At 48.3% G+C, this 15,629-nt stretch overlaps 1 protein-coding gene across 1 annotated transcript in view; it reads left to right on the top strand.

Annotated features, from left to right (window-relative positions):
- STX8 (syntaxin 8) overlaps nucleotides 1-15,629 on the top strand; it is a 295,947-nt gene that overhangs the window by 8,564 nt on the left and 271,754 nt on the right. The window contains exon 3 of the mRNA XM_062216055.1: nucleotides 8,612-8,706. Within this exon, the coding sequence (XP_062072039.1) occupies nucleotides 8,612-8,706 (95 nt within the window). The remainder of the gene's footprint in view (nucleotides 1-8,611; nucleotides 8,707-15,629) is intronic.

Genomic DNA, 15,629 nt, shown 5'->3' with positions numbered 1-15,629 from the left:
ACTTAATATGCTGTGCCACAACACTGGCCCCAAGATAACCCTGATTTCTTTTTTTTTTTTTTTAAGATTTATTTATTTATTTGAAAGGCAGAGTTAGAGGGAGAGGGAGTCAAAGAGAGAGTTCTTCCATCTGTGCTTCACTTCCCAGATGGTCAAGACAGCCAGAGCTGCGCGGATCCAAAGCCAGGAGCCAGGAGCTTCTTCTGGGTCTCCCACACAGGTGCAGGGGCCCAAGCACTTAGGCCGTCTTCCACTGCTTTCCCAGACCATAGCAGAGAGCTGGGTTGGAAGTGGAGCAGCTGGGGCATGAACTAGCGCCCATATAGGATGCCAGCCCCATAGGCAGAGGCTTAGCCCACTATCACTATGCCACAGTGCCAGCCCCATCCATAGATTTTTTTTTTTAAAGATTTTATCTGAGAGGTAGACTTACAGATAGTGAGAGGCAGAGAGAGAGAAGGAGAGGTCTTCCATCCACTGATTCACTCCCCAGTTGGCCGCAACGGCCAGAGATGAGCTGATCCTAAGCCAGGAGCCAGGGGCTTCTTCTGGGTCTCCCACATGGATGCAGGAGCCCAAGGACTTGGGCCATCTTCCACTGCTTTCCCAGGCCATAGCAGAGAGCTGGAACAGAAGAGGAGCAGCCAGGACCAGAACCGGTGCCCCTATGGGATGCCTGCGCCTCAGGTGGAGGATTAACCTACTGCACCATCCATAGATTTTTAACTTCAGGATCTATCTTAACAGTTTACAGAAAAGAGTTTCAGAATTGCCACACAAGTACTGCTGCAAACCCTAAGGAAATTTCCAAATTTGTGCTTTTTTCTAAACTTAGCCTGTCTGTCTAAGCACACAGAGATTGTTCTGTTCTAAGGTTATTGGGGTTGGTTTCTTTTCCCCCATGTCACGATATTGATATAATGCTTTGTTTCTGCTTTTGTTCATTTGTAAGGTTTGCTCTCCCCCTGCCCCACCCAACCTATTTGATTTAAAATCAGTTAAACACTGAGACGGGTCAGAAGTCATGGTGATGTGCAGAGGCTCATTGTGTGTGTCCCCCCCCCCCCCACCTGCTTCTCATTCCCACCCGGTCCGCCCTCCCTAGGCTCTGCAGAAGTCACTGTCCCTCCTGATTGACTTCTGCTTGTACAAAACACTGACTGCTCTTTTTTTTAAATTTTATTTATTTATTTGACAGGCAGAGTGGACAGTGAGAGAGAGAGACAGAGAGAAAGGTCTTCCTTTTGCCGTTGGTTCACCCTCCAATGGCCGCCGCGGCTGGCTCATCGTGCTGATCCAAAGCCAGGAGCCAGGTGCTTCCTCCTGGTCTCCCATATGGGTGCAGGGCCCAAGCACTTGGGCCATCCTCCACTGCCTTCCCGGGCCATAGCAGAGAGCTGGCCTGGAAGAGGGGCAACCAGGACAGAATCTGGCGCCCCAACTGGGACTAGAATCTGGTGTGCCAGTGCCGCAAGGCAGAGGATTAGCCTGTTGAGCCACGGCGCCGGCCTCGGGTAGCCTGCTCTTATCCCTGTGAGTGTGTTATAGGGACCTCCCCACCTTCACTCCCGGAGCCATCTTCATTCCCCTTCCGGCCTCTCTAGGACTCCGTGGCGTGCAGGTGCCACAGGCCATCCATCTCCTAAGGGCGGGCCGTCAGGTGGTTCCCATCTTTCACTGTGTTCAGAGATGCTGCAGGGACCGGCGCTGTGGTGGTGCAGCAGGTTAAGCCGCTGCCTGCAGTGCCGGCATCCCACATGGGCCTGGCTGCTCCACTTCCCATCCAGCTCCCTGCTCATGCCCCTGGGAAAGCAGTGGAAGATGGGCCAAGTCCCTGGGCCCTGCACCCACATGGGAGACCTGGAAGAAGCTCCTGGCTGCTGGCTTCTGTCTGGCCCAGCCCGGGTCATTGCATCCATTTGAGGAGTGAACCAGCAGATGGGAAGATCTAAGTCTGCCTTTCAAATAAATAAATAATCTCAAAAAAAGTGATAAATAGGTTTGTCCTTTTTTAAAAGAATTTTTTTTGAAGGTGTCTTTTAAGGGTGAGTTCTCAGAACTAGGGCACGTGTAAATTTGTTTTAAAATCTGCAGCTTCATCCCCCTCCCAGGGGTCAACAACCTCGGTGCCCTCTGCTGGCCAGGTGTGAGATTCTGCACCTTCACAATGTGGACAGCAGAGGGCGCCATCAGCCTTCTGAATTTTTGTCATGCTCCCAAGTGAGCAATGACACTGGAGTGTAGTTTATTTTTGTAGGTAGGGATACAGAGAAACAGACGGAGCCCTCATCGACTGCTTCCTCCCCAGATGCCTGTAATAGTCAGGACGGGGTCAGACTGCAGCCGTCCCCAAAGCGTTTTAACCATTGCACCAATCCCCACCCTGGTTGGTTGGTTGGTTGGTTTGCTTTTTGGTTAAATTAAATTGATTGTTAATTTTTTTTAAAGATTTATATATTTATTTGAAAGGCAGAGTTACAGAGAGAAAGAGGCAGAGAGAGAGAGAGAGAGAGAGAGAGGACTTCTATCCCCTGGTTCACTCCCCAGATGGCCGAGACTGCCAGAGCTGTGCCGATCTGAAGCCAGGAGCCAGGAGATTCTTCCGGGTCTCCCACGTGGGTGCAGGGGCCCAAGGACATGCACCATCCTCCACTGCCTTCCCAGGCCATAGCAGAGAGCTGGATTGGAAGAGGAGCAGCCAGGACTTGAACCAGCGCCCATATGGGATGCCGGTGCTGTAGCCATCGGCTTTGCCCGCTACGCCACAGTGCCGGCCCCTTATGGTCCTTTGTTTCCTGTGCTCCTCGTGGTCATGCTTAGAAGGGCCTTTCACACCCAGAGGTTTTATAAATATTTCACCCAATTATCCACTTTTTTTTTTTTTTTAAAGCTTTCCTTCTGTTGTTTTGGTCTTGGTTTTGGGTGAAAGTCTTTGGAATATTTGAAGTTTATTTTGGTGCTTCATAGCTCTCTAATTTTATTTCGTCTTCCTTATTCTCTGTTATTAGTGTCCCCTCCCCCCAGTATAAAATGCTCCATGTTAGGGCCGGCGCTGTGATGTAGCAGGTAATGCCGCCACCTACAATGCTGGCATCCCATATGGGTGTTGGTTCTAGTCCTGGCTGCTCCTCTTCTGTTCCAGCTCTCTGCTATGGCCTAGGAAAGCAGTAGAAGATGGCCCAAGTACTTGAGCTCCTGCACCTGTGTGGGAGACCTGGAAGAAGCTCCTGGCTCCTGGCTTTGGGTGGGCCTAGTACTGGCTGTTACAGCCATATGGGGAGTGGACCAGCAGATGGAAGATCTTTCTCTCTCTCTCTCTCTCTGTGTGTGTCTCCCTCTCTCTGTAACTTTTTCAAATAAATAAGTAAAATACTTTAAAAAAAAATCCTCCTTATTTCCTTCATTGAATTTTTATGCAACTGTGTTGTTTCTGTGCCTTCTTTTCCGATGCCTTCTTGAAGCTCTTTGTCACTGCCGGCATCATACTTTTCTAGTTTCAGGCGACCTCGTAGCTAATTGTTGACATAATATCTAATTGTGTAAGGCCCACATTCTTACCTATATTCATTAATTTTTCTTTACTCATTCTTCCAGAACAACTCTGTGACCCTTCTCTAAAATTGTTTTGAGGGGCAGGCATCTGGCCCGTTGGTCAAAGCACTGGTTGGGTCTCCAGCGTCCCATGTGAGAGTGCCTGGGTTCGAGTCCCAGCTCTGCTTCTGATCCCACCTTCCTGCCACTGTGCACCTGGGGAGGCCATGGTGATGGCTCCAGTACTTGGGTTGCTGGAGACCCAGACTGGGTTCTGTGATCCTGGCTCCTGTCTGGCCCGGTTCTGGGTTCTGTGATCCTGGCTCCTGTCTGGCCCGGTTCTGGGTTCTGTGATCCTGGCTCCTGTCTGTCCTGTCTGGCCCGGTTCTGGCCCTTGTAGGCTTTGGGAGAGTAAACCAGTGATTGGGAGTTCTTTCTCTCTCTCTCTCTCTCTCTCTCTCTCTCTCTCTCTCTCTGTTTCTATGCCTTTCAAATAAATAAATTAATTTTTAAAAAAGAAACAAGTGTCTAAAAAAAAAATGTGTGCTCTGTCTGAATTGTGGCCTGCTCAGCAGATGGGATTCTGGGTAGACACCTGGCATTATGCGTATGGATCACACTGGGGAAAACTTGGGGTTCGAAGTCTCCAGTTTTATTCTTTGCTGATTCCTGCAGCAGCATTTACAGTTACTCTGGGCCAAATGCTGGAGACCTTTGTAAGTTTTGCTGGTCCTGTGAAATTTAAAAAATAAAATTAAGGCAGAGGAATTCCCCACAGTGGCGCTCAGCCCAGCAGGCCAGGGCCTGGGGGGACGCTCGCCTCCCCTCCCACGTCGCCACGCCTGTGCTGTGCTCCGCTCCTCACACCAGCCTCAGTTGCTGGGTCCCTGCCACCCACGTCGGGAGACCCGGACCGAGTTGTCAGCTCCTGGCTTTGGCCTGGCTCACTTCCGCAGCAGGCATTTGGAGAGTGGACCAGGGAACGGGCACTGTCTGTCTCCATCTCTGTCTCTCAAGTGAATAAATGAAAATCAAAGGAAGGTTCTGGGGGCCGGCTCTGTGGCGTAGTGGGTTAAGCTGCCGCCTGTGGCACCGGCATCCGACTATGGATGCCAGTTCGAGTCCCAGCTTCTGATCTAGGTTCCTGCTAACACACCTGGGGAGGCAGTGGAAAATGGCCCAAGTGCTTGGGCCCCTGCACCCATGCGGACACTCTGATGAAGCTGTTGGCTCCTGGCTTCAGCCTGGCCCAGGAGTGAACCCTCTCCCTCTCTCTCTCTCTCTCTCTCTGTAATTCTGCCTTTTAAATAAAATAAATCTTTTTTTTAAAAAAAAAACAACTCCCTTGCTATTATTTAAATTTAGGCATGTCTTTTTCTTTTCATTTTATGATCGATTGCTATACTGAACACTTTTGCTGTCTCTTAGAATCTGTGCATTGCTTTTTGTAACTTCTCCAAGTAGACAGTTATCAGTCTGTACATAATAAGGACTTCATCTCCTTTTCCGTCCTCGTATCTTTGTGTTGTTTGTCTTGTCTTGGTCAGAACTTGTCAACTAAAGTGAAGTGATAGTCCAGTGGAGGCAGTGGTATTCCATTCTGAAATTTTTTTTTCTTTTTTCAATCTTCCCCGTACTGTTAATCATATGCATATTGCATTTTTAATCATTAATTCTGAAAGAATTATTATAAAATTTTCTATCATCAAGCTGTTCATAAATTATTAGAAGAAACTCTACTTGATGAGGGTGTATTGCTCTTTCTAATGCAAATCTGATTTGCTTTGCTAATTTTTTAAGATAGTTTTATATTCATAATCCCTCAGTGAGATTGGCGTGTGGTCCCCTCTGCTTGGTCGGCTGTCCGTGTTGTCTGAGGTCAGGAATTGCGCTTTCCCGTTTTCGCCTGTGCTCTGGAAAGCTTCTGCCTAATCGTGGTGATGGACCTTTTGTCCTTTCTGTAAAAATATTTGGTTTCTTATAAAATACTAAGAAATCCCACCAATTAGAGTCCAGCTCTAGCAGGTCCTGGGGTTCCTGCAGGTGTGGGAGGCGTTGGCGCAGGAAGAAGTGAGAGACACACTCACAGCAAGGCCGATGGCACGGCTCTGGCTCTCAGGCACCAGACTTTATTTTTATATCATGTCCCATAATGGTTCTTTCTCCTTACAGTAACATGTCTGCTGTCCATTTTCATCTTGTTACAGTTTCTTTGATTTTCAAGGGCACGGTCAGAGCATGGGTTACAGTCACAGACAGGTGCGAGACAATGGCTGCCCACACAAGCCAAGGCCTGGCGTGCTGTCCAGCTGTGCAGGAACTGCCCACACAAGCTAGAATAGCACCTTCCTAATCTAGTTTACCAGAAGCCCCAAGGTCAAAGCAGGCCCTTTTTTAAACGTGTCCCCTCTTTTGCAGTTCTTTCTGTAACTCTTTCATTTCTATATTATACTTACCTAAACGCTCACTTAGCTCTGTTCCACAGTTTTGACATCCTAACCATTGTTGTATTTGTGGCATATGTTGAATTAAAGCCTTAATAACATTTATCTTTGTTTTAGTGGGAAGCATATACCAGGGAGCCTGTTGCCTTTTAATTCTTTTCCACAAACAGCTCAACCTTACGTAAAGCATTAACCCCTTCTCCTATACTAACGTTCTGCTTGATTAAAATTCTACAAAACAATGGACATTTTGGGGATTATGAGACTAAGTGTTCTTCTCTAAAATTAGGAATCCAGCACTCATTCGTGGGGCTACCAGGAAGCTCTGGCTTTCTTATGCAGAGTGCAGTTCCCAGCAAACCTAAAGCCACCAAGAGGACCACAGCTGTCCTTCTCACGCCTTGCTGAGGCAGACCTTCTGCTGGGACCTTGTGGGCCAGCCCAAGTTGCCTTGGTCTTGCCAAACCACCTTTGCCATTTTGGTGTATTTCTTTCTATAATGTTTTTCCTCCATTTGGGTGACTTGTCTTAGAAAATTTATGTATTATTTGAAAGGTGGGGAAGCAGAGAGAGAGAGAGAGAGAATCTCTTCTATCCACTGATTCATTCCCCAAATAGCCACAGTAGTCAGCTCTGGTCCAGGCTAAAGCCAGGAGCCAAGAGCCCTACCTGGGTCTCCCTTGGGGGTGGCAGGGGCCCAAGGACTTGAACCATCATCTGCTTGTCTGGTGTGTTAGCAGGAAGCCGGATGGGAAGCAAAGTAGGCAGAACTTGAATGGGACTCTGATTCAGGATGCCGGTGTTGGAAGCAGTGGCTTCACCCACTGCACCACCACACCTACCCCAACGCTGGGTCTTTGACTTTAGGGTTTTTTTGTTTTAATCAGTTATGACGTCTGTCTATATTAACAAGTGGAGATTTGAGTCATATTTTTAATGGCTACCTACTCTTTCATCTTTGAATGTTTCTGGTCTTTCATTTCATAGACTGTTCATAGGCTTGGTGTGTATGTGTATGTATGTATGTGTGTGTGTGAATAGAATCTCTCTCTCTTTTTTTTTTTTTTTTAAAAAAAAGAGATTTTTATTATATTTGAAAAAGAGACAGGGGGAGAGATCTTCCATCTGCGGGTTCACTACCCAAATGCCTGCAACAGCCAGGACCGGGCCAGGCCAAAGCCTGGAACTCTGCGACAGAGTGGTGATGACAGGACTCTCGTGGAAGCAGCTGGCTCTCTGTAGATCAGCACGGTCACACTAGAGGGAAGCAGCAGTGAACCAGGTGCTGGCCGAGGGCTTCCCACACCAAGCAGCCCTCCAGGCTACCAGCTGCCAAGAAATCTGACTTTATTCTGCTACCTTTGGGAACCGGGGCAGAATCACCAGGGTTTGTGGGGGAAATGCTGCAGACTGGTAACTGGAGACTGGGAATACAGGTGGGAAACACCTGCTGCCTCTCAGGGCAGAAGCTGGGACTACAGCCCCAGGGCTCCCGTAGGAGCTGCAGGCATTGTCAGTCATCCTAACCGCTGTGTGCTGTTTGCTGGCTTGCTTGCTTGTTTTGTTCTCTACTTTTTGCCCCAATCCAAAGCCAGGAGCCAGAAGCTTCTTCTGGGTCTCTCACATAGGTGCAGGGGCCCAAGGACTTGGACCATCTTCTACTGCTTTCCCAGGCCACAGCAGAGAGCTGGATCGGAAGAGAAGCAGCCGGGACTAGAACCGGCGCCCATATGGGATACCGGCACTTCAGGCCAGGGCATTAACCTGCTGCGCCACAGCGCTGGCCCCTGTTCTCTACTTTTTGAACGAGGAGAGACCTGCTCCCCTTGGCGTCTCCCCACAAGCTCTGTGGGTGCCTCTTCAACTCAGGGTATCTGAATAAAACTGGACTGCTCTTGGCGGCTGACACCATGGCGGGCTGCTCTGGGCTGCTCCTCCTCGGTGAGGGCCTGCTGATCTAGGGAGTGCCTCCTGCTCCCAGCCGAGTCCTGTAAACTCCGCTCTTAACAAGGTGGCCAGCGAGACCTGCGACGAGGTCTTCTGTCTTTTTTTCAGACACCTCTCTGGTTTCATCCATGGTCGAGATTTTACTTTCCACATTTCCGAATTCCCACGGGGCCCTTTCCCCACCCCGCTGCCGCCCTTTCTAATGCCCCAGCCTAGAATCACCTCCGGGTTTTTGGAATGATGGGAGGAGATCCACGCAGACCTGCTCGCGAGGCACGTGTGGTTAACATTCCTCTTGTGTAGGAAGAACACAATGCTGTAGGAATGTTGTGAGCGCAACAGCGTGAGACCAGTCGGGAGGGTAGCGGGGCCTGACACCTGTCATCTGAGACGTGGTTCAGGGCACTCTGAAGACGTGGGGGGCGCGATTTCCTGCCTGGCTCCAAGGCAGAAAGAAATACAGGATCAACAGGGAGAAGCCGCGGGGACGGAATTCAGCTGGTTGGAGGCAGACCCTCAGTTCCCAGTTGCCGTGGACGTTCAGGTGACCGGGGAGACCCCCGGGAGCCCCAGGTGTGTCACTGGGCAGCTGGCGTCTCCCCCAGCCCCGCCGCGCTGACCTGAGGGGATGTGGTAGGTGTGCTACCCCGCTGGGCCAGCCTACTCAGGAGATGTTCTTCTCTTTCCAGCTTACGGTGACCATCAGAGCTTTGTTGCAGAACCTGAAGGAAAAGATCGCCCTATTGAAAGACTTACTGCTTAGAGCGGTGTCAACACACCAGATGTATCCACGTAAACATTTCCACCTCTCTTCTGGGGCGGGAGGGACGGCAGTCTTATTTTAAGGAAAGAAGGAAGGAATCTGGGCCACCCAGCTTTTTCCCACAGCTTGAGGGAGACCTGGTTTCCAAAATATTGCCTGTAATCTGGATTTCTATTTTTAAAGCGTCTGTCCCATGTTTTACAGCGAATGTGCTGGCAAAGCAAGACCTGCCGAAGGAATTCTCTCGGTTGGGTGGAACCTTTACACAGCGCAGGAGGCTGGGGCTTTGCCTCAGGGCTGTGTGCACCGAGCTGTGCCCTGTGCCCTGTGTGGCCAGCAGCGGGGCCAGCAGGAAAAGCCTCCCAGGTCACCCTGCAGTCCCCAGAGCTGTCCGTGATCCATTCCTCTGTGGAGTGGCTGACGCAAACAGGGAGCATCAGAAAGTTCACGGAAAAGGGCATTAGAAGGTGAGCTGATCTTGCTGCAGAAGCGTTTGAAATCCGTGCATATCAAGGCGTCTCCGAAAAGTCGATGCAGGGCCAGGCATTTTGTGCAATGATAAAAGCAGCGCTTTGGCTGCCTGCATCCCATACCAGAGTGCCTGGCTCCACTCGCACTTCCAGCTTCCTGCTAACCCTGGGATGCCAGCGGTGAGGACTCCACCGACAGCCACCCATAGGGGACCCACGTGGAGTTCTTGGCTCCTTGTTTCAGCCTGGCCCAGCCCTGGTTGTCCTGGGCCTCTGGGAGGTGAACCAGTAGATGGGAGATACCTCTCTCTCAAGATTTATTTTATTTTATTTGAAAGGCAGAGTTACAGAGACAGACAGGTCTTCTTTCTGTTGGTTCCCCAGATGGCCACAACGGATGGAGCTGTGCCAATCCGAAGCCAGGAGCCAGGAGTCTCTTCCGGGTCTTCCACGCAGGTGCAGGGGCTCAAGGACTTAGGCCATCTTCTACTGCTTTCCCAGGCCATAGCAGAGAGCTGGATCGGAAGTGGAGCAGCCGGGACTTGAACTAGCACCCATAGGGGAATGCCGGCACTGCAGGTGGTGGCTTAACCCGCTAAGCCACAGTGCTGACCCCAGGAGATATCTCTGTCTCTGTCTCTCTGCCTTTCAAATAAAATAAACAAAACTTTTAAGAAGTTTTATGGAAAATATACGTTATGAAAAGCTGCCTGGATTTCAAACTATTTTGCACCAAAATAAACTCAGGTTTTAATCCCACCCGTCTGTGAACTTTCTGAAGTACCCTTGTTCCGGCAGAAAGCACGCCTCCCTTCCCTGTGTGTGTTGGTTACTGGGATGAGACTGACTTGTCTTCTTAGTATTTCGATGGCAGCGATGGCATCGCTGCTGCCATGGTTTGGGAGTTTCGGGGTTGAAGGGTGGGACTGGCTTGAAGCAAGGTGTGCCATCATCTCCACCTCCTACCAACATCCTCAAGTGTTAAAACCTTTTCTTAAAAACATTTTTTTTTTGATAATCTGATTCGTATAAGAAAACACATGTGGTCCGTTACCCACACGAACCTTTAACCCTGAGTTTACGTTGATGTGAAAGCCGACCTCAGGTTGTTTTCTCTGAATCCTTTCTAACGGTGTCTCAGGAAGTGAGTGCCGGCCAACTTTAAACATGGGAGAATGGGGTTCCATAGCTTTTCAGGGAAAACAATTCAAATGTTGTAACCATTATCCCCCCCACCCCGCCCCCAGTACAACCCCTTATGTCACCTGGAAAGTTGGCTTAGAGTAGTTGCATGCTTTTTCAGGTATCCAATTATTAACCCACCAGGGTTTCAAATAAAAGTTTTATTTCAATAAACAGCTGGGGCTTTATTTTTAACACAGCGATACACTTAGTCCATAACCTACCTTCCCTCTGGTGTTGTTTGTTACTCCACAGTTAGTTTACTATGTAAAGATTTTTTTCACCCTGCCCAGGTCTTCATACGTTGACCTCAAGTCCTTTCAGATGGGCAGGGCTGTTTCCTCCATGTTCAGTACTGAGTACTAGAAGGTCTGCCCATGGGGTCATGGTGTGCAAACACATCTTGGTGTCACCTAAAGACATACATTAGAAAAGTAACTAGATATTGATTCATGGCATGATAGCAATAATTACATACTCGCTAAATTCCATTAAGGCAACTAATTATTATTTGTCTTATTTATGTGGCGAATCTATAGGGCAAGAACAATATATTAGAGTGCTTCAAAAAGGTCATGGAAAGTGGGATTGAAAGATGGGTTTATTTGGGGTCAAGAAACTTTGAAATTCATGCACACAAGGAATTTTCAAAAAAATTCATAGAAAATGTGTAGTATGGAAAAATTTGCATGGATTTTAAAAAATTTTGTGTCAAAATATGCTCATCTTTTACTTGTTTTTCATGGTCTTTTTGAAGTACCATGGCACACATTAAGAACTCTTAACTGCTTTTTTAAATTAATGATTTCTACTAGCTGTTAATTATAGAGTACTAGCATGCCACAATGATAATTTACTTTGTTCTTCTAAATGCTTAGTCTGGCCATCTGTTGAAATCTCACAGATTTTTGGTTTTGTGGTAATCTCAGAATTACTTTTTTTTTTTAAAGATTTATTTATTTATTTATTTGAAAGTCAGAGTTATACAGAGAGAGGAGAGGCAGAGAGAGAAGTCTTCCATCCGATGGTTCACTCCCCAATTGACCACAATAGCCGGAGCTGCGCCAATCCGAAGCCAGGAGCTTCTTCCGGGTCTCCCACACAGGTGCAGGGGCCCAAGGACTTGGGCCATCTTCTTACTCTTTTCCCAGGCCACACCAGAGAGCTGGATGGGAAGAGGAGCAGCCAGGACTAGAACCAGTGCCCATATGGGATGCCGGCGCTTCAGGCCAGGGCATTAACCCACTGCGCCACAGCGCCGGCCCCTCAGAATTACTTTCAAAATAATTGAATTAAGCATTGTGTTAAAACACTGGACAATTACTTAACATAAAAATATTAGGTGTCTTGATGTATATATTTCAGAATTTCCAAGGATAAATTAACAATTCAGCTGAAATATAATAGCTTTCTTTGAAATCTTATTCTTTCAAATACTTGACCTATTTACACTACACCCCAAACCGGGGATGGCATTCAGATCATCCACCCCAAGGGGGCGCTCATCAACCTCTGTATTTTCAGGGAGGCCATTTTTCTTTTAACAGAATGAGTAGGAGGTAGCATCTCTATTATGAAGGCTCTTTTTGATTCTCTTGTCCCCCACCTACCCCTCCTCTCTCTGTCATCCCAAGTCTTTTTTAATAATTCCGGGGCAGTTGTCTTCCAGATTTAAGATACGAGTAGCTACAACTTCACATATTTTTTGCACCAAAATAAACTCATCTTTTCATTTCATTTTTTTTCACCCTGCAAACCTTTGAACCTAAGAACCTCACATTGTGAGTTTGTTTTGGTGGTCTCTTTATGACAGAAGTATTGAGGCCGAATTAAAGTCTGCACCATGTGTCACTGGTGAGGTTGAAGAGAGAATCTCTCGTTCTGGCAGAGGGGATAGTTTACCGCGAGAAGCAGCTGGGCGAGCGTGGTAACTTGTGCTGGACACACAGCCGGGAAGGAGCGCCTGATCCAAACCCCAGAGTCAGCCGCGCAGGGGCTGAGTCCTCCCAGACTGGCCATGGCGGCCCCTTGGCACCTGGCGTGGCTTCAACCTGAATTCTCTGTTAATTGGCACGTTGCTGTGAGCCAAGACAGATCCCGGGGCACCTCCTCACCCATCAGGAAGATTAAACAGTGCTCGCTATGGTTTATTAGGTATGCTTTATGGCGCTGTTATTCTTGGAAAAAGTTGTGTCCGTAGGTCACCTAGAGAGTGACTTTTCAATCCTGTTTTTGAGACATAATTAATATTGAATGCTTTGTTTCATGTGAATATTTGAATACCGCATTTCCATACTGTGCCGGGAACTGAGAGTTTATGGTACTTTTCATCATAAATTTATTCCTGTCTGCGTTCATAAGTTTTCCCTGGAATCCTGGAAGTTGCCAGAAAGATAAGTCCTGTGAAAATCCTATTTTTTATTTTTAAAGATTAACTTATTTGAAAGGCAGAGTTACAGAGAAAAAGAAGGAGAGATGGAGAGAGGAGTTCCATCTGCTGGTTCACTCCCCACATGGCCACAGTGGCCAGGGCTGGGCCAGGCTGAAGCCAGAAGCCAGGAGCATTCATCCGGGTCTCGCACATGGGAGGCAGGGGCCTAGGGACTTTAGCCATCTTCCGCTGCTTTCCCAGGCACATTAGCAGGGAGCTGGCTCAGAAGTGGAGCAGCTGGGACTCGAACCAGTGCCCATATGAGATGCTGGCACTACAGGCGGTGACTTAACCTGCTAAGCCACAGCATTGGCCCCTGAAAATGCTTTGTAAACAATTACATTCATGGAGTTCAGGTGTAAGATACTGTGTGCTCTTTCCTGAAAAAGTTTGTGTTATTTTTCTCCAGGCAAGAATGTGAAATTAAAATCAAAGTGCTGCACTATTTTTTAAAAAAGATTTATTTATTTATTTGAAAAGCAGAGTTACAGAGAGGCAGACACACACAGAGACAGAGTGTGTGGGGGGGTCTTCCTTCCACAGGTTCACTCCCCAAATTGACACAACAGCCAAAGCTGGGCCAATCCGAAGCCAGGAGCCAGGAGCTTCTTCCGCGTCTCCCATGCAGGCACAGGGGCCCAAGGACTTGGGCCATCTTCCACTGCTTTCCCAGGCCATAGCAGAGAGCTGGATCAGAAGTGGAGCAGCCAGGACTCGAACCGGCATCCATATGGAATGCTGGCATTGCAGGCGGCGGCTTTACCCACTATGCCACAGTGCTGGCCCCAGCTCCGCACTTTTGAATCCATCAGTTTGCAATGAATCCCCCCAGGGTCCTGTAGCCAGAGGGTTAGCACTGCTGTAAAAGAACATAATAACTTCTTTTGGCAGTGTGTGTTTTTTTTTTAATTGATTTATTTATTTGAAAGAGTTACTGTGGGGGATGGGAGGGGCGGAGACACATCCTCCATCCACTGGTTCACTCCCCAGATGGCTGCAAGGGCCAGGGCTGGGCCAGACCAAAGCCAGTAGTCAGGGGCTTCCTCTGGGTCTTCCATGTGGGTGGCAGGGACCCAAGGCTTGGGCCACCCTCTGCTGGTTTCCCAGGCTCATTAGCAGGGAGCTGCTGGGACAGGAACCAGCGCCCCCATGGGGTGCAGGCATTGCTGCAGGTAGCAGCTTTACCTGCCATGCCACAGCGCCGGCCCCTGGCAGTGTTCTTTGAGATGGGAATTATAATTGAGAAATTAGAGTTGAGAAAAGGCGTGTGCTATGAGAGGCTGTGTGCGAACGCAGGTAGTGCTAAAAATGTGCTTAGAGTCGGCTTTGCCTGAAGCCGGCGGTCTTTGTGTTGGCTTTTCAAAGGCAGTCCTTTTTCTTCTTTAAAGAGAATAAAAATAATCTCTTTACCAGGAGGTTCAGTATCAAAAGATATTTTGGTTTCCTGGAAGAAGGACTAAGGAAATATTTTTAAAAGATTTATTTATTTATTTGAAAGGCAGAGTTACACAGAGACAGAAGGAGAGGCAGAGAGGAAGAGGTGTTCCATCTGCTGGTTCACTCCCCAGATGGCCGCATCAGCTGGAGCTGCGCCAATCCGAAGCCAGGAGCCAGGAGCTTCTTCCTGGTCTCCCACATGGGTGCAGGGGCCCAAGGACCTGGGCCATCTTCCACTGCTTCCCCAGGCCATAGCAAAGAGTTGGATTGGAAGTGCAACAGCCGGGACTTGAACCAGCACCCATATGGGCTGCCGGCACTGCAGGCAGCAGCTTTACCCACTACGCCACAGCGCCAGCCCCTGGAAATATTTTTTTCTTTTTTAAATCCGTAAATAACTTTGCTCAACTGTTTTTTTTTTTTTTTTTTTTGGTGGGGGTGGATGAATAGTAGGTAGATAGAGGACTGTGGTGTTCACTATGTAACAAGCCTGCATGAGCGTGGGTGTGGAGGGGCTAACTGAACACATGCTAGCGGTGCCCCCCGGTGTTCCAGTGGAGGGGAAGTGGTTCCCAACACTGCGCCTGTCCATGACAAAATGTGCACCGGTGCCTGATAACATGACAACAATAAGACGGTCGTGTTTCTGTCAGTAGGAATTATCTTTTTTTTCCTTAATTTTTTCAGTTTTAAGATTTAGCAATTTTTAAAAATATTTTGCCATGTTCACTTGATGTGATATATGCAGGAATTTTCTCAGGTACAGTATATTCCATGGTTCCTTCTAGTTTTGGGGGTTAAAATCTGCTTGCTTTTCCTCCTGATATTAGCTGGACAGCAGTTTTGCTTGTTATTTGGACATCCACCCCTGGCAGATGATGTCCCCTGCTTGCCTGGAGACTTTTTTTTTTTTTAAATATTTTTTTAAAATATATTTTTGTCTTGCTCACTACTTTATTTTTTTAAGATATATGTATTTTTTTCAAAGATTTATTTATTTATTTGAGAGTCAAAGTTACACAGAGAGAGGAGAGGCAGAGAGAGAGAGAGGTCTTCCATCCGATGGTTCACTCCCCAGGTGGCCGCAACCGCTGGAGCTGTGCTGATCCGAAGCCAGGAGCCAGGAGCTTCTTCCAGGTCTCCCATGTGGGTGCAGGGGTCCAAGGACTTGGGCCATCTTCTACTGATTTCCCAGGCCATAGCAGAGAGCTGGATCGGAAGAAGAGCAGCTGCACTAGAACCGGCGCCCATATGGGATGCTGGCACTGCAGGCCATGGCTTTAACCTGCTGCGTCACAGCGCCGGCCCCTGCCTGGAGTCTTTACTGGCCCTTGACATCGGATGTCCCACGCCCACAGTGGGAGCGGCACTGGCACTGGGACCAGCCGGGGCTGAGACCCAAGGTGGCTCTGCTCAAATAGCAG

Source organism: Lepus europaeus, chromosome 18, assembly GCF_033115175.1.
Source record: "Lepus europaeus isolate LE1 chromosome 18, mLepTim1.pri, whole genome shotgun sequence".
NCBI classification, from domain to species: domain Eukaryota; kingdom Metazoa; phylum Chordata; class Mammalia; order Lagomorpha; family Leporidae; genus Lepus; species Lepus europaeus.
This window is presented reverse-complemented; position numbering and strand designations above follow the sequence as displayed.